Raw genomic sequence first — 25303 nt, 5'->3', positions numbered from 1 at the left:
GAGTAGCTTTGCGCGAAATTTAAAAACAAACAAAAGAAATCAGTCACCAAATCTACAATTTTGTTGATATGAGTTCTTGCAGTATTTTACAGACATTGGTTCTACAACTACAGTAGTTCCACCCGATTTAGTAAAGAAAAAATTTAAATTACCTCCAGATACGAAGATAGAATAAGGAATGATGAGAACAATGAAAACGGCTTTCCAGCAAGACGAAACTTAGAAGATATCGTTACTGTGGGACACTTCTTTATGCCACACGACTTGTTGGTAATCGGCATGAAAGAAATTTGCATTTTGAGAAATGACTTACTGCAGCGCCAAAAATATGAAGCCAACTTAGCTTCAAACCAGAAAGTTCCTGTGCACGGCATCTCAATAACTACACTGGTGGTTGAATATCCAGTAAAAATCGAAATGATGGTTGTTGTATCACTAGGAACAAAACTACTCATATCAGGAGTTCAAAGCAATAATTCCTCATTTACTGACTGGGGCATAATGAAGCCAAATACTTTAGCATATCGTGAGGGGTTGATGGTTGGAAAAGTTATCCTGGATGTGAAGAATAAAGATGCTATACAATGAAAGTGTACAAGGTCTGTGTAGTCAGCACTCTTTTATATAGTTGTAATGCATGGAAGACCTACATGAAGTGGGAAGAGAAACTCGGTATATATATAGTTTCCACATGCGCTATCTCTGCAGGATCCTTGGGAACATAGCAAGACAAAGTCAACGACAGCAAAGTACTTGCTTACGCCAGTTTGTAGAATATCTTATCACTATCGAGTCAGAAAAAACTGAGATAGCTTAGGCACACAAGGTGAATGAAAGAATAAGGAATCCCCAAATCATTGTGTATGGGAAGCTGACGACAGGAAAAATATCAGTTGGATCTCTTCACCTAAGCTGTAAAGACACTTGCAAAAAAGGGTGTGAAACCATTGAAATTTATTTTGAAGACTTGGAATAAGTAGCAGAGAAGTGCAGTGATTAAAAAAAGTTGTGTGAAGAAAGGCATTAATAAGAATTAAAAGAAAAGAGTTCAACAAGCAAAAGAAGAAATATCAGAAAAAATTCAATAAAACAGCTTTCGTGTCCAATAACAACCTTTGCCTTTTTAAGCTGCAAAGAATATGTTTGTCCTAAATATGAATATACAGCCCTACAAGAAAGTTCCTCAAAATTTATATTTTTTGGTGCTTAATCTAAGTATTGTGAAATCATCCAATGCCTACCACTAGATTACTACTCTATTAATCTAGTTTGTGATTAAGTGAAAGGAATTTGGACCATAAATGCTGATGAGACTGGATTTCATTGAGGTGACACGATATAACTGAAAAGTTCTTTTTTAGTAAGAAGGTGTGTGCGTTTTCTTATAGCAAAGCCACATTGGACAATCTGCCGTTGAAAGAGGGCAAACCCAATATTTCTGCATGCTACGGTAGTTAAATATTTTGTTTTACTTTAGAGAAACAGAATATTTTCAAGCCCTTTTAAAGCTGCTTTTCTAAGTTTACATACTATAATAAGATGTTATTTTTTTATTTTAGATAAAAACTACAGCATAGACATAAATTACTAAAACGGCACTTAAAATGTAAAGCTCATCAATTTCTAGGTGCTTTATGAATCATACGTTGTATAAATGTGTTCATTACAATAGGTGTACTTAATTTTTTCGATTTTTAAACATATTTTCTAGATGAGGAATAGATATTCGAATGAAATGTCATGAGAGAACATCTGTCATTGTGGTATGAATAAATGATAAATAAACAATTAATAAATTTTAAAGCATTAAGAACTTATAAAGATAATTAATATTAATTATATTATAACCTGCTGATCATAACAGTGTTACTTAAGATTAAAGTTTATGAAATATAGTTATTTCACATTTTTTATATAATCCTTAGAGAACAAGTATATCTGACGTCTAAACTATCTATTCAAAGCTATAAAATGGTTGAAATGAAAATGGCGTATGGGTTAGTAAATGATTTTATACTCTAATGTCAGGTTAATGGTATCCTGATTTCCAATAGATATAAGAACCAAGTTTTCAGGACTATAATACTCAGGTAAACAAATGCTTCGTTTGAAGTGTTCGAATGTTAATGTGTTATACATGAATGAAAATTCAAAATTTTATCCTTTTTTTTTCACATTTTCATATTAAGCCTAATTGAGTTATAGCTTTGTGGTTTATAGGCTTAGCGTAATTGTTACAATATATAAGTTATAGGCCTATGTATATGTTACTTTATACTAAGTATTACTAACACGCGAACGTTTCTATGTATTAACTCACATGTGTAGTAATTTCTTGTTTTTAAAAGGAAAGACAACTTTGTTAAAAGTAAAGGAACCGAAGTATTGTGATGCTAGTGCTAGCACTACTAGTACTAGTAAATAATTTTAATGCTAGTTATTACTGTAAGTAACATATTCACAGCACACAAACTACTTATTCTTGTAATTGTTACGAATTTATGAGTATGATGTCAGTTTTCTAGTATAAGCGTAAATTGTATTCTAATAAGTAGATTGTGATGTAATGATATTTCAGAACATTTGAAAATTGTATTGCAACAGCATTGTTATGATGTGATAATATTAAACATTTTTAAATAGGTTGTTTTTGGTCATAAATGAGTTTCTTTTGCTACAGTTTCTGAAAGTTTCTTAACATATGCTATTCAAATGCCTTACATTTATTTAATTCAAAATATACTGTATATGTTCTTTAAAATGTGATTCTGAGAGATATGTTGAATGGTAAATTTTATGAATTTCATCAGATATTGCATCATCAAAATTAGATAGTAGATTTAGTGTTTAAGGAAATTAAAGTTGCAATGAGAGATTTAGAAATTGCAACACTTATTTAGGCTCACTTGTTTGAAAATTGCATGAGGGCTGTAAACAGCTCCTGCCAAACAGTACATGATAATGTTATTTGGAATTGATTGACTTTTACTGTTTTCTATTAAGTGAACATGTTGTGTTTCAAGGGCAAAGTTAGGATAAGAGGCAAATATAAAGAAGTCAAAATGTGAGATAGCATTCTACCTTTTATTATTTTATGTACTTTCCATTTATTATTTCTTCTTTCATTCAGTTTTTAGTTGCATTAAAGTACTACCTTTTATCTATAGCAAATATTGATTTTAAGTGTGTACAAGTCATGAAACTCACATGAGCTTCCTTGTTTGTAGTGGTATTTTGTTTAGTTTGTTACAGTTTAAACTGAACATTTTTGTATGTGAAAGTGCATTTCAATAGAAATTCAGGAATCTGAGAATTTTGGACCCTGCTATAACAACATAGTTTGAACTTTTGTAAATAAAACATGTTTACTTGTTATTCTAATTATTAAAACTGAATAAAAGTGTTGAACTGTTGCCATATGTCAAGGTATAGAAGGGATAGTGGTTTTTATAAAAGCTTGTATTAATTTACCAGAACTTGTTGCATCATAAAGAAATGCTCAGAGATGTTCTTACTAATGCAACTTTCTTCTGTTGCTACTTGTTATAAATGTTGTGATTGGTAAAAAATGAATGGGTATTGAAGCTTAATATTTTAAAAACAGTGGATAAATTATTATTGCTTTAAGAGGTGTACAAGTTTTGTATAATGTAAGTTTTATATTTTAAAAAATATTACTGTTCAAGGATTCTTCTCACCACTCCACAGAACAGATAACTAAAACTTGTTACTGCTACTAAAATGTGTTTTGTGCAAGTTCTGAACCTTTGAACAAAACTAACTTATTGCACTAGTCTATGATGCAGTCAGTGTTATACTAGGTCCTTCCACCAACAGATGAGAGAGACATCTTCCATATGCTATACTTCCTTTAAGTACTTTGTGTTTATCCAAAGCTCAATATTTTTTTGGCAATGCAATGTTTAGTTGGGTTATTTTTTTTGTAAGAATTATAAAGTTTTTGAGCATGTTATTGTCACCTTTTTGATTATCACTTAAAGCATTATCTTTCTTCCCGTTCTTTTCTGAATTTCTAAATATTAAGATAAAGGTTTTAATAGTTGGTTTCAATTAAATTCTCTGTTATGAATTATTACATTTTCTTGCATTATTTTGATTTGTTTTGTTCTCTTACTTGGATTAATTAGAGTGTAACACACACGTTCTGGAGCATGTGGTGTAGTTTCTTTAATAAGAATGTCACCATGGTCAAGTAACACAGTGTTTAGGTTTTAATGATATCAAAATGACTAAGGCCTAAGTACTAAAGACATACTAGACTTACTAAGTAAAACTAATATGATGATAAAAAAAAATAATGAAAAAGTTGAATAAAATTACTACTTTCTATAAATTCAGTTTCATGGATCTTATTGAATATGATTTCTTAAATCCATGTTTTACACCTCTGGGATCCAGATTCCTCTGTAGGATTTGTTCTAAATGACAAAATGATAAATGGATTTAGTCTGACAGCATACATCACATGGTTGGTTCTATCCTGCATTCTTTGTTTTAGATCCAAGACTAGTGGCCTCCTGGTTTTGTAACTTCTGAGCCTGCCTTGTCTTTGGATGTCTATGACCAGGTCTTTCCACTACATGATTTTGCATTTTTTGTTTTATCTTTGACAAGAATCATGTGATACCCACATTTGTCCTTCACTGTTCTTTTAATTCAGGTATGTGCTAATAATTCTTTTACTTCAGTTTTTATGCTGGTTCTAGGGTGAGTTTTTTTGCATAAAATTCAACTTACAAAATTTTTTTTACTCTCTTTCTCCTGTGCCTGGTCATTACAGATTCTTTTTCTTTCTGTTCTATGTTAACTTTTAGTTGCCGTGTGTTTCTTGAATTTTCTCTGGGGTGTGAATTGATCTTTACAAGTGTTCTCATTCCTCAAATGTCTTCCCCAAGATTATAAATTTATCATCTTTTCTACATTGATTTTTGTTTTACTCTTAATTTGATCATCCTCATTTTTTCTTACATTCTTAGTTTGCCATCCTATTCACTCTCTCTTTTTGAGGTTCTTCATTGCTTTCCTAGCAGCATTATTAGGAAAAGTTATACTAATGTGTTCTTCATAATTCCCACTTTCGTTTTCAGTTATTGTCCAGTTTACTTGCTGTCTTTGTTTCTGGGATATGCTTCTTATATTATATCTTCTAATTTTGACTATCTTTGTACTTATTTGCTGCTTGCTGTAGGTTGCTAAGCCTTTTCAGATTTTGCACTTTTTTAAAGTTTCATGTATACAACTGAAATAATTATATGGATAACATATAATTTGTGTACTTACCAAACTTTGCCACTAAGCTGTATTTTATGTAAAAAATAAGTATATTTGAGCAAACTAAAGACACAACCTACTTGCTTGAAATTTTGGTTCAGAAGAATGAGATAGCTTCTAAACACTTCAAAATGGCTGAAAAGGTGATTACAGTGACATTCTGAGCATTTGATTGGTTTTTAATGTGTCATGTATTTAAGTAAGATTATACAAGGGACCATTTCTAAAAATATGAAGAGGTGAGCAGGGTTACTGTGTTTGATTCAGAATATAAGCAATATCTCAGTATACAGGAAAAATATTAGGTTCTTATTTTATATTCTAGATTTACTATCTAGGATAATGTAGTTTAAACTTGTTCCTTTATTCTTCTCCCATTTCAAGATTCAAAACAATCATTTGTTCATGTCCTCATTCACTGGAATCCTCTTCCAACAGCAAAGACCTGCCTAATTGACCCAGGGCAGGATCCATGGAGTTCGTAGTCCTCCCTCAAATAAAGACAGTAGAGAAAAAAGATGTGGTCATAAACAGAAGGGTTCTCCACCCAATTCGCCTACACATAAATAAAAATGGCCTCCTTGATACAATGGAACTGTCGAGGTTTACGTTCTAATCTGGATGATATTAAAACACTGATTGCTTCCTACCATTCTGTATATGTCTTTCATTACAGGAAACATATCTGAAACCTGCTGATACAGTCACCTTTTGGTGGTTTTTTTTTAATACAGGAAAGGTGGCACTGTGGATTGATCAGCATGGGCCCACCCTGTCTTTGACATTCGACACAACCTTGGAGGCCATAGCCATCTCTGTTTCCTTGGGTCATACTATTACTGTTTGTTCTCTACGTGTCACATGGAGAAACATATAATCAATTAGACCTTAATGCAGTTGCCTTCTCCCTTTTTAATCCTGGGGGACTTTAATGGACATCATCCCCTCTGCTGATATTGATAGGGGTCACTCTGTAGATCATATGCTCTCTGAGCACAATCTTTCTCTTTTCAATGCTGGTTCTTCTTCTTATTTTCATGCACCTAGTCAATCCTTTACTGCTATTGATCTCTCAATAACCCATGAGGAAGTGATAATTTTTTTATACTTTTGAGAGAGACTGGCCGTGATCGATGTCATCCAACCTGTTGGCCCCGGTGGAAGTTGGATCAAGCCAAATGACTCTCTTTCACTGCTTTCACAGAACGTGATCCTGCCATTGTCTGTGAACCGTCAATAGATGACTGTGTTACAGCAGCGACTGACTGTATTCTTAAAACCTCAGTACGTTTTCCACGATATCCTTGCTCATTGTGGAATCCTGTTTGCCACATGGCATGGAAGGCTCAAAAACGGGCCTGGGATACTTTTCGTAGGTATCCCACACTCTCAAACCACATCACGTTCCAGCAGGCCCATGCACATGCTCAGTGGATGAGACGTCGAATCTCTTGCTATTCTTCTGATTGTTTTTAACTGGATCTATCAGGACAATATTTTTTTCTGATGCCTAGCACTGGGCTGTTGTCCTACCTTTCTCTGAGCCTGGGAAATACCATCCAGTTGCTTTGAACTACCTCTGTAAGACCTTAGAGAGGATGGTTAATGCTTGTCTTGTTTGATTCCTTGAATCAAACAACCTCCTCTAGCCCATCTAGTGTGGGTTCAAATGATAAGGCTCCACCATGGACCACCTGATTTGACTTGAAACATCAATGAGAGAAGCCTTTCTCAAACAACATCTTGTATCAATATTCTTTGACATTGAGAAGGCTTATGATACAAGGTGGAGGTATGGCGTGTTACGAGACCTTGTTTTATGTAGGTTACATGGTCATTTGCCTATTTTTGTTAAACAATTTTTAATAAACAGGCAATTCCAAGTTCATGTGGGTTCGACACTTTCCTATTCTTTTCTACAGGAATTTGGAGTCCCTCAGGGCTGTGTTTTGAGTGTCACACTTTTCAGTATAAAGATGAATGCCATCACTGAACAATTTCCTCTCACTGTTGCAAATGAGTTTTATGTGGATGGCTTTCACATGTCAGTCAGTAAACATGAGGTATATTGAGCGGCAGCTGCAGACTGCTCTCAATCGTTTACTGAAGTGTACCACAACAAAGGGCTTTAACTTCTCTCTCTAAAACTGTTTGCATGCATTTTTTGCCACCAACAGGGTATTCACCACGATCCTGAACTCAGTATTGGTGAAGTTGTGCTGCCTGTGGCCCCTGGGAAAAAGTTCTTGGGGCTTATTTTTTACTGTAAGCTGACCTTTATACCACACATCAAGTAGCTACAGGTCAAAGGTACAAGAGCACTGAACATCCTCCATGTCCTCTCTTCCACCACTTGGGGAGTGGATAGATGTTTCATGCTAAAAATATATTGTGCTTTTATTCTATCAAAATTCAACTATGGATCATTGATCTATGGCTCTGCCAGCATCTCTGCTTTAATGATGCTGTACCCCATTCATCATCACAGACTTTGGCTCTGCACCTCCATGGAAGCTCTCACTCCTTTGGATCAAGCACACATGTTCCTTTTAGTGAAACTTCTTCCATGATCCCTTGGATTATCATATAACCCCTCCCCCCAAAGATAAGGCCAAACTTGTTTGGTGGCTTGACAGAACTCTTACCATGGTGGGTGTTCCTCTTCATCCACTTCATCCAAACTCACATCTATGAACAGATGCTTGTTTGGTGGGTTGTGGGGCTTCCCTCACTGTGTATTTCTGGATTCCACATAGTGATGAGTATTGCCTGGTAAGGTATGCTGAATTGTTTCATGTATTAGACTTTGCTTCTTTCTAGTGATCATTGTGGAGATGAAGTGTTCTATAAAACCACAAGAGGTAGATATGTATACCATAGGAAAGACATCATTCCTGGACCTCATGAATAAAACAGACTTATCATTATAACCCTACTGACCCATGATTCGTACAATCCAGGTCTTTCTGCTTTTCATAATAGAGATATGCAGACATCCATTGTACTGTTTCTGGGTCATTCCTTCAAATGCATCTCCCCCTCTTTCTTCCAGTGGAACACAGGGGGCTTTGCCACTTTTTAGAGCAGTTGACCATGAGAGTTTCCTCACAAGTGGATTTTGTACAAAAACAAAATCTCAGTCATGTGTACTCACTGAATGTTAAGAGGGTTGTTGTAATTATGCTTCTTACTGTACACACATTATAGCACTATGTATATTATTTTAGATGCTTCTACTGGATATTTTCTGTCCAGATAGACCACACTTTATATAATCTAACATATACCAAGGGGCTTCTCCTGGATGTTTTTGCATGGGTGAATTGCACTTGTTGATTTCTCTATTATGTGTATTACAAATACAGTATAGCACCAAATACATTATACAGAGTTCATTCTCTGTATATTTTTGCCCAGATAAGTTGCATTTGGCACAATACAATGTATACTAAAGGGCTTTCTCCAGATAGTTTTTTCTTGGTGGACCTCACTTGACTATCTTGTTCTTAATTCAAAGCTCTTACCCTGGATGTTTTCTGCCTGGGTAGACTGCACTTGGCCTATTCATGTATTGTTCTGTAGCCTTAACCATGCTCTTTATCTACGTATTTTCTTTACTTCATGAATAGCATATCATCTATTCTAGAAGTAGTATTGTATCCCAGTGCCTCATATTTTAATAATGATGTACCTGCTTGTTTTCATAGCAATCACACTTCACTTGATTATTTAATTTTCCACCTTTACTAGCCCCTCTACCATTCCAATGTGGGTTTCTATCTATGGGGGAACTTAGGTAGTACTGTTTCAGAAATTAACATTTTTAAAATTGAACATGTATTTCTTTGTCTTTCAATATTTGCAACTTTCCATTTCCACTGGATGTTTTCTCCAACAACTCTTCTTTTCAGGTTTTCTATTTACAGTCATTCAAAAATGATCATGTCATTTGTCCACTTTGCTGTGATTTTACTTGCACAGTTCTTTTTTGAGGTAATTGACATAGCATTTTTTGTTTTTTCCCTAGGGATTTGTCTTCTCATGAGTCACCACCTTCCTTGACCAGTGGAATTAAACAAGTCATCTGGATTATTTCTTCATCTATGGGAGACAATTACTTTTGTCTCTTTGCATAATGTTCCTGTAACAAGCATCACCTTGCAGCTTATCTTACCTCTGATTATCAGCATTCCTTGGATATTATGCCAAGGACATGGACAACTCCTAACACGTTTTTGTCACATTCTTTTAATCACATTATAGTTTCTCTCCTCTATCTTGGGACCTCATCTCTCTCAAACTGGCATACTTCAACTTTACCAGAGTGTTTCAGAGATGAGTTATTGATTATTTTTTTCTTGCAGCTTTGACAAAAAAGGGGGGACAGACAGACAGAGAATACCTTTAAGTACAAATATACATGTACATATTAGGACAGTGGAACCTACCATATGGCCAGTGTTGTTGTATGTTAAACTTCTTTCTCTTTCTCAAAATCTGCATTGAGTAGAGGATAACAGGAAAGGTTTTGCTCCCCTGTCCCTGTTTAATTCTCAATTTTGAGATGGGGTTTTATGAAGACTTTTTGGAAATTTGCATATCTTCCAAGCCATACCTCTTAGAAACCACAGTAACAAGAAAAAAAGTTTTTTCCTGGCCGGTTCAGGATGTAATACAAATCATTGTTTAGTTCATGCATCTATATGTTCTATCCTACAAAAAAATTCTTACCTCTCATTTATTTCTTGTGGAGTGAGAGGACCCTATTTTCATTTTGTACTAAGCTATTGGCAGGGTCATTGTGGGGATTATTATTTTATATTGATGCCATTCCACTAGTATCAGGCTTAGTGGATGCACTTTTCAATCAGAAGTATGGCAAGGATGTTTATCTGGAAATGTAGAACAAATTACCTCCTACACTGAGAACTAGACTATTTCTAGAGATTGTGACATGTGTGATTGGCTTTTCATTCTCCTTAGAATAGAGGTCTGGGATGATTTTCCCCACATCTGTGTATTTTGGTAAGTATGCAACATAAGTATTTCTCGCATCCTATATGGCTTGACTTTTTGTTTAGCCACACCACACATACATAGTCTGTCAAAGTCTTGAAATATAAAGCCTGATTGAACAGCACTTATAGTATGCCTACCTTTGTACTGTTTTAGCACTGTGCAGAAGGTTCATTTGACTGTAACAATCTGCACTAGTACTTTTATTGGGGAAGGAGTATATCCTACTTGATACAGGTACTGTCTCTTTAACAAATGATGTTCTCACTAGTCCCCCCTTGCAGTAGATGATGCTTTTCTGTCACTATATTCTCAAGGTGAGGTTCTGTGTGTTCTGTAAAGAGATGAGCAGCATTTTTTGAAGTTAACATTTCTCTTAGCTGAAAATGTATTCAAGATAGATACTTATCTTTCCACATAACCCCTTCCTCTGATGTCAAGAATGAAATTTTGGTATACACAAAGTTCTCAAGGGTATGGTACTACAGTACATAAAGGATACATAATCTTCCAGTTAATGAAGTGGTATAGTTTGATGCTGATTACATCATAGATTTTTGAAGTACATGTTTTACATGTAGGGGTGAGCATTTCATTCAAAGGCTTGGTACATGCACAAAACATTTCTTGACAGTAGTGCAAGGCATTAGTGATACATTCTGTGGAGGGGTAAATACATAATCAAAATAAATTTTCAAATAATATTAGTTCTCTTTTATAAACAAAAAATGTGTGTGACATATAAATTGCTATTTTTGAATGTTGTTAAAATATCTTATGTAATAAAAAAAACTAATTCTGTTAAACAGATTCTCATTATAAATTAAATGTTAAGCATAATAATGATGTTAAAAAAGTGTTAAAAACAAACAGGATTGGACAGCATGAAGTAGTTCTTGAATCCTGTTAAAAAGTAGTATTTACATAATTAGTTTTGAAAGTTTTATGTTTAGTTTTCTAAGTGTAATTTTTTCATGAACATAACTTTTTCTTGTTGTCCAGATGCAATATTTATTACAGTTTAAATACATTTTATTATTTTATTACAGGAATGCCTGAGACTGATGAAAATCCACCAGGAGAACTTAATCCTGTTTGTTCTCCAAATTTTGAAACACCAGTTGCTTCTGGTGTTGAAAGCACTGAATCTATACCATCAACTAACACACAAGGTGATGAAACTGGTAAAGAAGGAACTTCTTCAAGTAGATCTAACATAATGTATCTAAAAAAAGACTTTACAAGTGATGGTGAAAATATTATGAAGGAACTTAATAAAAATAGTCAAAGTGTAACTAGCACTCTTGAAGATACATGTAGTTCAGACAAAAAAGATGAGGATTGTACACCTTTGGATTGTTCGTTTGAACAAGCCAACAAAAGTCAGAAATCAAACATTTCAGAAAGGAGCCATTCTTTTGTACCCATCTTTCATCCTTCAGTCTGTACAAGTTCTTCTTTTGAAGAAAATTTAAATAATAAAATGATGGTTCATCAAAGGGTGAAGTCATCAGATGAAAAACAGACCTGGTTGAAGCCTCCAACATTCTTCATTGAGACTCCTAAAAATAAAAGCTTGGTATTTGACCAGTTTCGTAACTTCATTGGTTCAAATCATATGGACCCAGGAATTCACTTCAATTCATCGATATTGAATAGCAATATTGTAAAAAGTGTAAAAGAAATTGGATTCCAAAGTGATTTTTTGAAAGATCTGTCATTACATGATGATGGTCTTGGCAGTATAAACAAAACTAATAGTGAGCTTAGGACTGAGGAGCTTAATCCTGAAGTTTTAAAAATCAAGCATTCTTCAGACACAGTATCTTTGGATGAAACTAGAATTTGTTCTAGGTCATCTTGTACAGTAGAATGTCCTGAACCTTTGGTATCAAGTGCTGGTTCTCTGGAGATGACACAAACATTCAGTTTGTTGAACCAAAAGAAGAGAAAAAATGGTAATAGTTGTTCCACCACAATTTATGCAGAGAATGAAGATCCTGAATTTGAAATGAAGAAAAAAATTAAAGTTGATACAACAAGCAACCTTGAATATCAGCCATGGTTACATGATAATAAATGTCTTTTAGAACAGGATTCTAATGAAAAAACCTTCTTAAATCAAAGCCAAAAGTTTGGCACTAAGTCAAACAGTTTACATAAGCAACATGGAAGATCTGTGTCTGATTTTAAGAACTGTAACTTTGAAAAATCTCATGAACCAGAAAGTAGTGACTTGCAAGAATTAAACAAGTCAGCAGTTATCTTTGACCATGAGCAGTTACATTTTAGAACTTCTCAAAGTAATACAAATAACAGCCACTTTGACAGCAAAAACAGTTTCATGTTAGAAGATTCCATTGGACAAGTTGGCCATTATTCAAAGGAAATGGATCACGATGGTACCAGAAATACTCGATCTTACCAATGTGATATATGTCACATGAAATTCACTCAGTTTGCCAACATGCGCAGACATAAGTTGAGTCATTTTGGAGTTAGACCTTTTGAATGTCGTTTATGCCCAAAACGTTTCTTCAGAAAAGATCACCTGATGGAACACATTGTACGTCAACATTCATTGCAGAGACCTTTTCGTTGCCCTTTCTGTATTAAAAGCTTTAACAGTCGACCACAATTAAAAGCACATCTGTCATTAGAGCACAGTGGGAATAAACTTTGCAGAATTTGTGGTTTTGAATCTGTTTCTGTTGCAGGAGCCAAAGTACATTACTTATCCCGTCATGGTAAGTCCAACTCAGAAACTTTAGATGGCTCTTCTGTGCCCTCTGTAGGAGGTGATTTAGTTCATTCATCAGTTGTCAGAGACATAGATTTAAACACTGTTTCTAAAAAAGTAGTTCCTGGTATATTTCCTCATCCAGTAACATCTTCAAATCAATTAGTTGATGGTAGTAAACCATTTTCAACTCACCTGTTTTGTGAACCGCCATCATTAGTAGTTACCCCTATTTCTCCTTCTACAAGCAAACTTTGTTCTTCCACCACATCTCCAATGACTTCATCCATCACCACAGATAGTTTTTTTGTGCATGATCTCCATTCTTCTAAATTATCCAAAAAGAAGTCACTAGAAAAAACAGTTGCCTCTTATCAACCATCCTGCTTGCTCAGAACACATAACATTGAAAATGATGTAGTCAGAATAAACTGTCCAAATCCATCCTTCAAAAGCCAATTTTTACAAACTATTGTTCCAGCATCTACTGTAAGATCTTTTTGTAATTCAACACCAACACACCAAACAGATCTTATGAGAGTTTCTTCAACAGGAACAGCATTTCATCATTCTAGTGGTTTTTCCAAAGTAGATAAACTTTTGGGTGTTCAGTGTTCCCCAAGCAGTGAAAATCCTGATACTTCTGAAGCTTCTAAAAAGATTGTGATTAAAACGGAGCCACGAGATACAAATATTTTAGTTACTAATGTCAAAGTGGATGATGTTTCCACAAACACAAAAAGAAGCTGTGTACAGATTCATGAGGAAATGTCATTAAACATAGACAATACATCAGAAACATCTTGTGATTCTGGTGTGTCTGGAGATTTTAAAGAAAAGAAACAAGAAAATGATTGTGTTCCCAACCAGTCATCACAGTCTTCAACATCTGTTAAAGAAGGTTGTCAAAAAGCAGTTGTAACTGAACAACAAAAGATTCCACACACATCTAGGGAATCACTGACATCAGGAGTTTCAACTAGAAAACACCAGCCTTGCCATTCATCTGATTATGGAGCTGCTATGGATGATTCTGTAAATACTGAAAAACTGGAGATCTGTCGACAAGTCAAATACACCAGGAGGCCACGTTGCATGCTTCAAGATAACACATCTACCGACAACTGTCCTGGTTCAAGTGAAGATCAACAAAATATAAACGTTATCAACCGAAGACAGGGTGCTTGTGGTGTTTCACGACCACCAGAAGACAAATATAGGGCCCCATCAACATCATCATCAACTGATGGAACAGCTGAAACGACAACACACATCAAATCTGACCCTGATAGTGTGAACAGAGGAAGCAAAAAATCACAGGACCAGACATTGGTATGTCCCCATTGTGAAATCACATTTTTGGATCAGACACTTTATTTTCTCCACAGAGGTCTACATTCAGGTTCGAATCCATGGAAATGTAACATGTGTGGACAAGAATGTAAGGATAAGTTTGATTTCACATCACATGTTATCAGTGAAGCTCATGGTTAAGATTTTTTTTATTTTATTTGTTTTGTTATTTCTACTTAATAGTAACATTATTGTTATGATGCTGTTGAAGAGATTTAGAAATACAGTATACAACATGTACAACTCAAAGAAGCTAAAAGAACATGTATGAGCATACATTTTAGTATTAAGTCTTATGTGACATTGCTACTAATGTCAACACAAATTTTGTGTTTAAAAATGTTGACACATTAAATAATATTTCTTATATAACACTCAAGAATATCTTACCTATAACAGAAACAAATTTTAGGAGATTGAAATACTTTCATATATTGTATCATTATTCATATATATGTAGCCTTCTGAGTTCTTTTAATTCTGTCATAATCACTTATAATTGAAAATATTTCCGTAATGTAGTTTGTTTTGTTTGACCATAAAAACAGTGAGTGACAAGTGTAAAACCTGGCTTTTGCACTGAAGAATTAGGAAGTTATTGTATCACTTTTACAGCCTACGTGTAGAACTTTGCACTAAGTTTCAGCTACTGTTCTTAACAATAACAGTTCTTAATGAGACACGTTAGTACATCACACATTTCGTAATCGTTATATATACAGTTCTTAACAATGGTATATATTTGTACATACAGTTTCTAACAGTGATACACCATACATTTCTTAACAGTTGTATATACAGTTTTTAACAGCAGTATATATTTGTACGACGTACTGGTTTTATCAAGTGAGGTTGAACTGAGCAATTGCTACTAGTTCATCTTTGTTTGGCACTTTTTTTTTTTTGCTGTTGACAAAAGGAAATTATTTAATGTTAACTAACATTTTGCTAAGGACATGCTGTATATTAAAAAAAAATCATTAGGCAAGTTCATGTGTGTATAGTGACTTACTGGTGTTCAACAAAACTAAACTGTCTGATGAAAGTAACAGCTGGTGGTTGGACTTTGTTTTGAAGTCCATCACCTGGTGAATGTATATTTGTCACCATATTTGTGCTATTTAAACAAACACCAAATTTCATAATCACATTTCTATCATCTGATATTACAATGTAGCATTAATGGATACATTAAGTGTGCTATATCACTGTCTTGCTAGAATTTATAGACATCATCACCAACATGCCTTTCATCTTTTACATATACTCTGTTGAATTAGACACAATTACGTTAGGCCATTTCTCTTAGTAAGTACCACAATTTTTTTTTATATAATTAATGGGCCTGCTCATAAATATACTGAACAGTATTTCTTGTATGTCCTAACATGTTTCTGATTAACAGGTTATATTAAGTAAATGATTATTGTACTGCCTTTCCAACAACATAAGTTCTAAAATTTATAAGCGTTATTAATATTGTATGTATTTACAGTTTATTCCCCAACTGCTCAAGTTGAGCATTTTAACAAATACAGATTACTTAGGGCTATCATCAGTGATATCTGATGATACACTATGTGGTGCTAGTTGAATGTCCAAATTAAGAAACATAATTTCAAATTTAGAAACTAGAGTCCAAACGTTTGTGATCTAACAAACTTGCATGACCTGTGGTAGAGGTGGAACTTTTGATTTAATGTTGTATAGTTTCTTAGATTTTACACTTTTCACCACAGTTGTACATGTAACTGTTGCTTGTCTTAAGGTTTTCTTTTAATAATTAGGTTGAACACAAGTGAGATAGACAATTGAAAAATATGGTAGTACTGCTCTTTTTACAAGTTTTGAGTAATATAAAGATGTATAAAAATTGTTACCAGTTTCTTCAAAATATTCTGTTTCTTTGCTTATTATACTGATCTGGAAATGTAGTTCATACATCTTCATGACTCTTAAAAATATGTATTTATAATAACATGGTATATATATATATATTCTAAAGTTTCAACTGTATATTTAAAACTAGTATGGAACTATTAAAATGTATCAGAGGCTACAAATTATACTGTTAGTAATACTATACATGTTCTTTGTTAGAAACTAAGTTCTTTCTCAAACGTTACTAGACTAATCAGATAAATATAAGATAAAGGTAATAACTAAGTTAAATTTAAAAGTGTGATTAATCAAAACACTTGAACTTAAAACAAAATCTCTAAACATAAAGCAGTTTTTATTAGTTGAATTTTTTTAAATTATAGGTGATCATTATTGATTTAGTAAAAGTTAAAAACTTAGCAGTAGCATTGTATTAGTTACATAATTTTGGATACCAAGATGGTTCGAAATCTTTCTCTTGGATTGAGGTGCATCATTCTTTTTTTTAATGCTTCTGTCCAAAAACTCCCTCAGTGGCTCAATCTACAGTTTATAGACTTACAATGCTAAAATCATTGGTTTAATTCCCTGTGATGAAGAGAGCACAAATAGTCTATTATGTAGCTTCATGCTAAAATAAACAAAAAGTCTGTTGGAAAAGTAAACTCGTATACTTTTGGAACATCAGAATAATTTTGTCTGTCTGGCTGTGAAACTTGTAGGGCATATTTTTGACTATAAGAGAAACACTAGTACTTTTCTGTATATTTCAAAAATGTCTGAACAAAGTTAATGCCACTTCAAGCTATATAAGATAAAAATGTTGATCCTACAATGCATGTAATCATTACCTACTTGATCAAGTAATGATAAATAGTTTTAAAATGTTGGTATGGTCTGCTGTTGATGTCAACAGCAGTATCAAGGTCTTGTGTCTGGATGATGTTGGTAGTATGACCTGCTATTGATTGTGTCATCAGCATTGTAAAGATCTTGTCTCTAAGTGATTTTGGTAGTAGACCCATTGTCAGAGGTGTCAAAAGCAGTATGCAGGTCTTGTTTCTGGGTGATATTGCTAGTATGACCTGCTCTTGGTAGTGCCAACAGCAGCATGCTGGTTTTGTCTGCAGGTGATGTAGGTAATATGCATCAGTGAATTGTTACAGTTCTTAACAATAGTACATAAGAGAACACTGGCACAATTCATAACAATAGTATGTAGTAGTGCTATTACCACAGAGTTTAAGAACAGTGTATTTTGGAATGCTGCCATAAATGATAACATAGTACCTATCAGTACTCTACCATGTTTTATTATATCATGAAACATATTTTTTAGAATATCTTAAATCTTGACATTAGCACTGTTTTAGGATATTAGATATGTCCTGACAAGATCAGTAAACTGGAACAGTTCCTTTGTGTCCTTTTGGGTTCAATCAGAATATCTGCTATTACTGATAATAGATACCAAAGTAATAATTGTGATTTGTGTTAGTTGTCCAACAAAAAGGTTTGTAACCTGTATAGTTAAGAATCTACACATAATGTTAGTCTAAAATGGCACTCCAAAGTACTAGAACCCTAAATATGCCATGTTAAAATACATGCAGAAATAAGGGATATTACAGTAAATTTGTATTTAACACACACAATATGTTTCCCTATGAACAGCTAACATTTTCAACCATTTACTAACATCAGATGAAATTACCTTTCTGGTTTGATAGTCACCCAAAACAAGATGCTTTAGTGAATAATGTAAAATATTTATCCTCTTGTCTGGCTTTGTAATGCTAATATACTTCCACATAGCTGTATTCATAGTTACACCAGAAGTTCCACTATTTGTTTTAGATATGTAGTTGTACATCGCTACAGTATACATCATGTTATAGGTAGTAGTTTGTAATGCTACACAGTATAACATCACGCTGATGTTAAAATTACAGCTGTGGAATTACGTTCTAGTTAGTAGTTTATAATACCACACAGTACAACATCACAATAACATTAAAATTACAGCTGCAGAACTACATGCTATAGTTGGTAGTTTATAATCCTAACAGTACATCACACTGATGTTAAAATTACAGCTATAGAACTACATGTTATGAGTAGTTAATTTATTAGCATTAATTCCTTTTTATGGTGTTTGTTTGGAACACAGTTTATGCTGTACATTTGCATACGATTTCAACATAAATATACTGAAACACTTTTTCTTCCCTAATTCTGTTCATCACAAAATAAGTTATTGAACCATATTTTGGAGGACAAGATGTGGGTATTGGCTACTTATGAAGAGGTAATAAAATGTGTGAGTGATCTAAAAGTCATGTTTTTATTGATTTAAGTTTTGCAGGAAGTAAATCTGTTTTATACAGTTTAATAATTCTTGAAAAGTTGTTTGAATAGGTAAGTCATTGCAGGGGTACATTTGTGTGGCTGTTGTAGCTTGACATTATTAAAGTAAGATTACCAGTACTATTATTTTTGATTAAGTGCTTGAGTGATAGTGGTAAAATAATTTAAAGCAAGTAATTTCTGTGTAAAGTTAGTGCTTGTCTAGCAGTACTGAAGTCTAGGTCTCCACTCTTGTACTGATTTGTTTCAGAAGTTGACAAAGTGCTAATTTTTATACAATGTCCTTATATGGTTTTTACTACGTAAAACAAGAAATAATATCTTGCAGTGCTTACTTCTACTAAAGAATTTTATTTGTATTTTTTAAAGTATAATGCACAAGTTATTGGCATTTTTGTCTGCCAGGCTAAGAAACTTTATTATGATGATGTTAGTCTACCTAAAGAAGGTTTATCCTTTTTATAAACAGACCCACTCAATTCTGATTGTGTTTAATGTTGGATAACCTAGCTTGTAACTTCCAAAATATTAAAATGTTGAGTAATTACATTATATAGTTGAACCAATTCCTCTATTGCTTAACCCTTAGGTTAATGTAGCAACATTTTATCTTCTCTGTTACTAGTTAAGATGAAAATAGGTTTTCTTTGCTACCATCCACACTGAGGATATGAAATTAGGTTAACTGTGTGGGAAGCAGTTGTTCTAGTACCATGTTGTGTATTATATATATTTAGACTAATACTTTATAACATTAATACCTGTTTAAATTAATCCAGTTTTGTCTGAAGTTTCCATATTTGGTGTTCTTGTACAGTGTAGACCTTATCACCAGTGTGCTTCTTTTATATAACCTGTTGTTATACATGGCACATTTTAAAACAAAGTGAATATCTTACCTGTACACAGTGCTCAAAGGTTTTTATCTTTGTCTTTCAAAGTTAAAGCATTAGCTTGCAAAGTTTTATATTGATGTATTACCATTGTGTTGTATAAGGTTTTTTATTGTGATTGTTAATCTTTCTCTACATGCACATTTGTAATGTTTCTAATGTGTCTTAAAAACAGTGATGCTGTCAATTGTTAATATTTTAGGTGCAATCATGTAATTGAAACATTTATCTCTGGAAGTTTTCAATCCACTTGTCTTTTATGTTATTACAATATTTTATGAAATGTACATTATAAAACTTTTTTTGAATTTGGTTGTATGCCAGTGTTAATGGATTAGTTATTTTCGGCATCTATTTTTCAACATGTTTATGGAATTTGCTTTGTTGAAAGAATATTTCAGCATTGAATTATTGTTACAGTTTGGGATTGTTAAGAGCTGTTTGCACTGGTTAGTTTGTGATAAATAATTTTCAATTTCTGTAAAGTTTATTAAACTATCTACATTGTAAAGGAAAATGTATCGATCATAAACTAATTACATGTTAAGTTACTTTTTTCTTATTTTAATAGATGAATCTGGTTATAGATGTAGTGTTCTGATGCTGATAAAATAATAATTATTATAGCATGTTCAGTTTTTTATTTTTTTATCCATCGTAATGTGAAAGATGAATTTTAAAACTTTAATCTTATCATACAAAAACTTTAGCTTGAACAATGAACTTGTGTTTTAAGACGAACCATAATTGAGCTATACTTCATATTTTGAAGAAGTTTTTAAAATTGAGTAGAAGGAATATATTTAAAACTACTACTTAAACATATAACAATAACAGTCTGTAAAATGTAGTGTAGCTAGTGGTAAGGTTTTATACACTGGTTAATGATTGTACAGTTGTGTTTTTTGAAAATGGACAAAAATATTTTAAAGATTCTGTACACTGCAGTGTTTATACATACTCCACTAGTTACCACTTTCACTGCCATTTTAAGGTTTGGTTCTGTAATAATCCTAAGCTATTCATTCAAGTCTTAAGAATTGTAACAAAACAGTTCAACAGTTCTGAAGGCAGTTGTTGAATTTATTGTCACCATAATGGCAATTATTTGTGAATTGTCTTTTAATCAAACATAAAATACAATAGAAATGTAGAATATGGCAAAAAATATATAATTGAGACTAAAGATGTGGGAGACAAATTCTTTTTTGTGAGTTTTTATTTTTTAAATATGATCTCTTAAATTATAACCTACAAAATGCTACATTGTAGCCTTTTACATTATTATGGTTATTATTTGAATGTTTAACACGTAGATTTCCTGTTTATTGTGTGTGTGGAAATTCATTTATTAACTTTTTCATCGCCATTTCAGGTTGTTTTTTTTTCAATATTAGCTTCTTTTGAATCAGTACTATACAATTCTTTTATTAGTAAACAAGATGTAAAACATTGCTGTTGACATTTAATATCGATTTCAACTTTGTTTTGGAACAAAACATAAAGTCTGTACTGTGTATAATGGTAACATTTGCTCTGTAATTCATGTTTAATATATGTAATATGCTTTAAATGTAGTCTTGTCCTGAGAAAACCCAGTGTAGGGTGTTATAAAGGCCAATTGAGTAGATTTGTTTGAGTGGACCTTAAATGTGTATGTAGTGTTATTATTAATACACATTAAAAGAGAATCTGTTATAATGATGATCTCACAATTGCAACATAATTTTCATATATGTCATCATTATTTTATATTTTTTCTGGCTGCTAAGGTACCATGTAAATGACATTATAGTCTATTCTTTATATATTATCTGTGTGCATATTTCATACAAGTTTTTAGTTGGGAAAAAATAACAAAGTGTTTTTAATATTTTTTAAGGTTCAAGTGAAATGTTTAAGTAGTAAAATAGTTGGCTTTATTGTATTGTAGACATCATATAAGTTTTCATTGACAATAAGTACTCTCACTGCAAGGTGCTCTATGTAAAACAAGTGCTGTTTGTAAAAGTGGTCTCAGTATTGTGCTAAACATGATTCTTCTAAAACATTGTTACTGGTACTATTCTTTCCTGCTTTATGTTTCTAGTCAGTTTTAATTTCATTTCATTAAGGTTTAGAGATTTGTTTCAGTGTAAAAATACTCTCTGTGCTCCCAAGTCTACAGAAGTAGTAGTTTATATTATTGTGAAGTATTCACTTAACAGATGGTAAGTTTTGTGAAAATCCACAAAGCAGGCATTGAATCAAACTGCCAGAAAACCTTTAAAAACAAAACAAAAAGTATTTTAAAAAATTGAATAGATGTATGGAAAAAGTTCAGTCTGTAATATTTTAAACCAAGGGAAATAGGTGAGTATAATGTATATGAATAAGGCTTCATTGTGCATTTTGCTAGTAGTAATGTTTCTAAAAACAAAACAGGATTTTTGTCATATTTGTATTTAGTATCAAACTATAACTTCTCATAGGTAAGCTAATTATATAGTGTGCTGTTTGATGCACACACTTTTTTTTAAGAGCCTTTCAATCATCACTTACAAATATGTGTTTCAAGAATGTGTATAAATGAGTTCTTGCACAGTGTTCAACAGAAAAACTGTTTGAAACAATGTGCATTTTTTAATTTCATTCCCAAAATTGTAAGATTAGTAGAATTAAACCTTTCCTGAATATTCTACACATCTCTGAGTGAGACTGGTTTTAGGGAATCCCACTAATCATTTATTTAAAAGTTACCTAAAGAAGAGCAAACCTTTCATAGTAGTGCCATAGTTTGATGTTCGAGACATTCTCTGCTCAGCACAAATAACATGGTTAGTAGCCAGTTACCGAAGTCTTACTATCAATGAGTGAATAGCACACCAGCTTCTTGTCATGACCCAGTATCAAATCCTGTCACTACTACCACAGAATCAGGACTTGACTAACTAGTATGTGGTAATTAAAAAAAAAAGGTAACTAATTTATAATTAGACTGAGGTAATAGTGGAGTTTACTGATAATAATGATTTATATCTAATTACCACAATCTTGCCCTAAGAACCTACAGTACCTTCTTGCACTGTGTCAAGAGTTACTGATAGCAAGTCTGAAGTCAGTCAAATAAGAACACATGGCATCTAAAAATACACTGGCTCCTTTTGTTGTTTTTAATGAAATTCATAGGTTTGTTGGGGAAACAACAGTTTGGCATGTGCTAGAAGATCTGCTCTATTTCCAACAGTTAAATCAATTTTGAAGTTTACATATAGCAAGATAGAATTTAAAGCTTCAAGAAGAGGTTGTGTATGTTGGCCAGTACAAGTCACAGAACTATAAATTAATATATATTGGAATGTAAACACTATTACATCTTACAATTAGGTAAATAAACAAGGATTTCTTAAATATGAAGTACAGACAGATATGTGAAATGTTTTTGCTTTGGATTATTCTTTGAATAAATTGTGTAAGATTTTAGTGCTGTAAACTTTTAAAATTGTTTCTTAAAACTTGGATTCTTCTACATTTCTTTTATTTTTAGTATTAAGGCCCCTTCTCGATCTCTTAGCATTCATCAAAATCTTGCAATTTATAGCATTCTGCATAGACTTTGTTATATATTGGGTACTTAAATTTTCCCTGGGTTAGAAGCTGCTTTGTACATGTGAATGTTTCTAATTACTTTGAATGAAAATATATTTTTTAAAATATGTTTATTTATGCCTGCGACCAGAATACAGTTTTATAACTATCTTTGTTGAAAATACATAAATAGTAGTACTTTATACAAATGAAACTACTACAGACATGGGACATTTAATGTAAGGAATAGATTGAGAATGCCCATCAGTTACCAGAATCTCTTCACGTATAGCCAAAATTATTTTTCAGTAAAATGCAATTTCTCCTCTGTTCTTTCTTCATAGCACACAAGACATTGTGTGTTTTAACATTACATCTCTCCTATCACATATTTCAGGTCATACAAATTTTAATACAACTTTTCTAGATGACCACATGAAGATTACTTAATAGTGATTGTCATTTGAACAAATTTTCAGTGTTTTTTACCTTTAATTTTACCACATAATAATGTCCAGTTAATTATATTGCTTGCCTCAAAATTATTCACAGATTTTCTTCTCCTTGGATTATCTGTTCACAATCATTCTCTTCATCCCTTGTGTACAATAACCTTAAACCATGTAGTAGATACACAGATAAGTAACCTAGATTTAAGAAGCCTCTGTGTGTATGGTTATGGGAACTGGGTTGAAATTTGTCAAGAATTTTAAACAATCATGACATGACAACAATTGAATGTTACTCCAGAATTAATTTACCATTAAATAAAACAAAAGTCTAAAGAAACATCAGAATGTGGCAGAAGATTTGAAATTACAAATTAACTGTCTTCAAAACTATAAGTAAAACATTTTCCAAAAATTTGTTTGAAATAGCTGTGGCATTCAAAGTAACCTTGGTTTTTGCTAAAAGTGTATTACATATTTTCAAGATTGCACAGTTTTTGGTACTTAAAGAAAGAAAGAAAAAGAGTTAAGATAATTTTACTGAAATGGTTTTAAAGTTTGATAAACATGGTTTTACATCTGATTATGTGTAATATAAAATACAGATGTTTGTCACATACTTAATGTAGCTTCATGTTTTCACATTGTAGTTTAATTTTTTTGTATAATTTCTGTCATTTAGTGCTGCCCTAAAAATGACAGTTCTTTACTCTTACTGTCAACTTGTTAACAATAATTTGTACATTAATGATATATATATACTCTTTCTTTTGGTTTTTTTATGGAATCTTGCTGTAAGCTCTAGGACACTTCTGAGCAGCTACTTCTTTAGGTTTTTTAAAACTTTATACTTTCTTTTGTACAGAATATCCAGCTAAAAACATTTGAAAGTATTATAAAACTTTTTTATATTAAAAACAGTCATATATGGAGAGCTTTCTTTGACCTTTAGGTATCTAGGAGAGGTACTTTAAAAAAAATTGTAGTGTGATACCTATTGTCATCTTTGTTTTGAGAAATGTTAATTTGTTATCTGATTTAGGTTTATTGGTGTTGTTTTTTTTGTGTAGTTTAAATTTGTTTTTCTAATGCGTGAGTTTATCCGGTGAATTATCTTTGCTATATGTACACAGGAAAAAGTTTTTTTTGTTTCTTACAGTATTTGTTGTGACTTAAATAGATATTTTATTAAACACCTTGGTGAATTGTAAATGGTACCTGGGAAAAAGTATGTCTTAACATTAGTGGTAACTTCTAAATTTGTGTTGTTTTCTATTTTTGGACACTTGATATCTTTTTATGGTATTAAAGTATCATGTGAAATCATATTTGGCTATTTATTTGGAATATAGACAAAGTATTCACAAAAGAACCTGACACATACACACTTTTTCTTTTCAGTTGCATCACCGTATTTATTTATAGAGATGATGTTTAGCACATTTGCTACCAATGTAAAGCAAAATCCTAATTTCTTTAACCTCTGAAAAATATCACTCAAAAAATTGGTGTTGTAATTGTTTGTTACATCTAAACTATCAATGCAATAATGAGATTCCTAATGATAATGTGAGTTAACCTTTATATGACAGTAGCATTAAATTTTATCCACTAAAGTAGTGATATTTTTTTTAAAGATGACTTGTAGTTAACTCATGTCTTGCTTTAAATTTAAAACAAATTTTGATTCTTAAAATATGTTGTTGCATTTTTTCACCTCACCCTCAAAATGAGGTAATTTTTTT

General features: G+C 32.5%; 1 protein-coding gene across 4 annotated transcripts; it reads left to right on the top strand.

The window, feature by feature from the left end:
• Positions 1–1869: 1869 nt before the first annotated feature.
• On the top strand, positions 1870–24884 carry LOC143238253 (uncharacterized). Of its 4 annotated transcripts, XM_076478328.1 has the most exons (3): positions 1973–2090; positions 4520–4681; positions 11358–24884. In XM_076478328.1, exon 3 carries the CDS (start codon positions 11360–11362, stop codon positions 14540–14542), a length of 3183 nt encoding a protein of 1060 aa, XP_076334443.1. In that variant the 5' UTR covers positions 1973–2090; positions 4520–4681; positions 11358–11359; the 3' UTR covers positions 14543–24884. The 4 variants fall into 4 exon arrangements, 3 of the variants coding, with proteins under 3 accessions (XP_076334441.1, XP_076334442.1, XP_076334443.1); XM_076478326.1 differs by lacking the exon at positions 4520–4681 and having other exon boundaries at positions 1870–1997; XM_076478327.1 differs by lacking the exon at positions 4520–4681 and having other exon boundaries at positions 1955–2090.
• Positions 24885–25303: the final 419 nt, after the last annotated feature.

The sequence above is a fragment of the Tachypleus tridentatus genome, chromosome 13, assembly GCF_004210375.1.
Source record: "Tachypleus tridentatus isolate NWPU-2018 chromosome 13, ASM421037v1, whole genome shotgun sequence".
NCBI lineage: Eukaryota > Metazoa > Arthropoda > Merostomata > Xiphosura > Limulidae > Tachypleus > Tachypleus tridentatus.
Note: the sequence above shows the minus strand (reverse complement) of the source record. Positions and strands in the feature narration are given on the sequence as shown.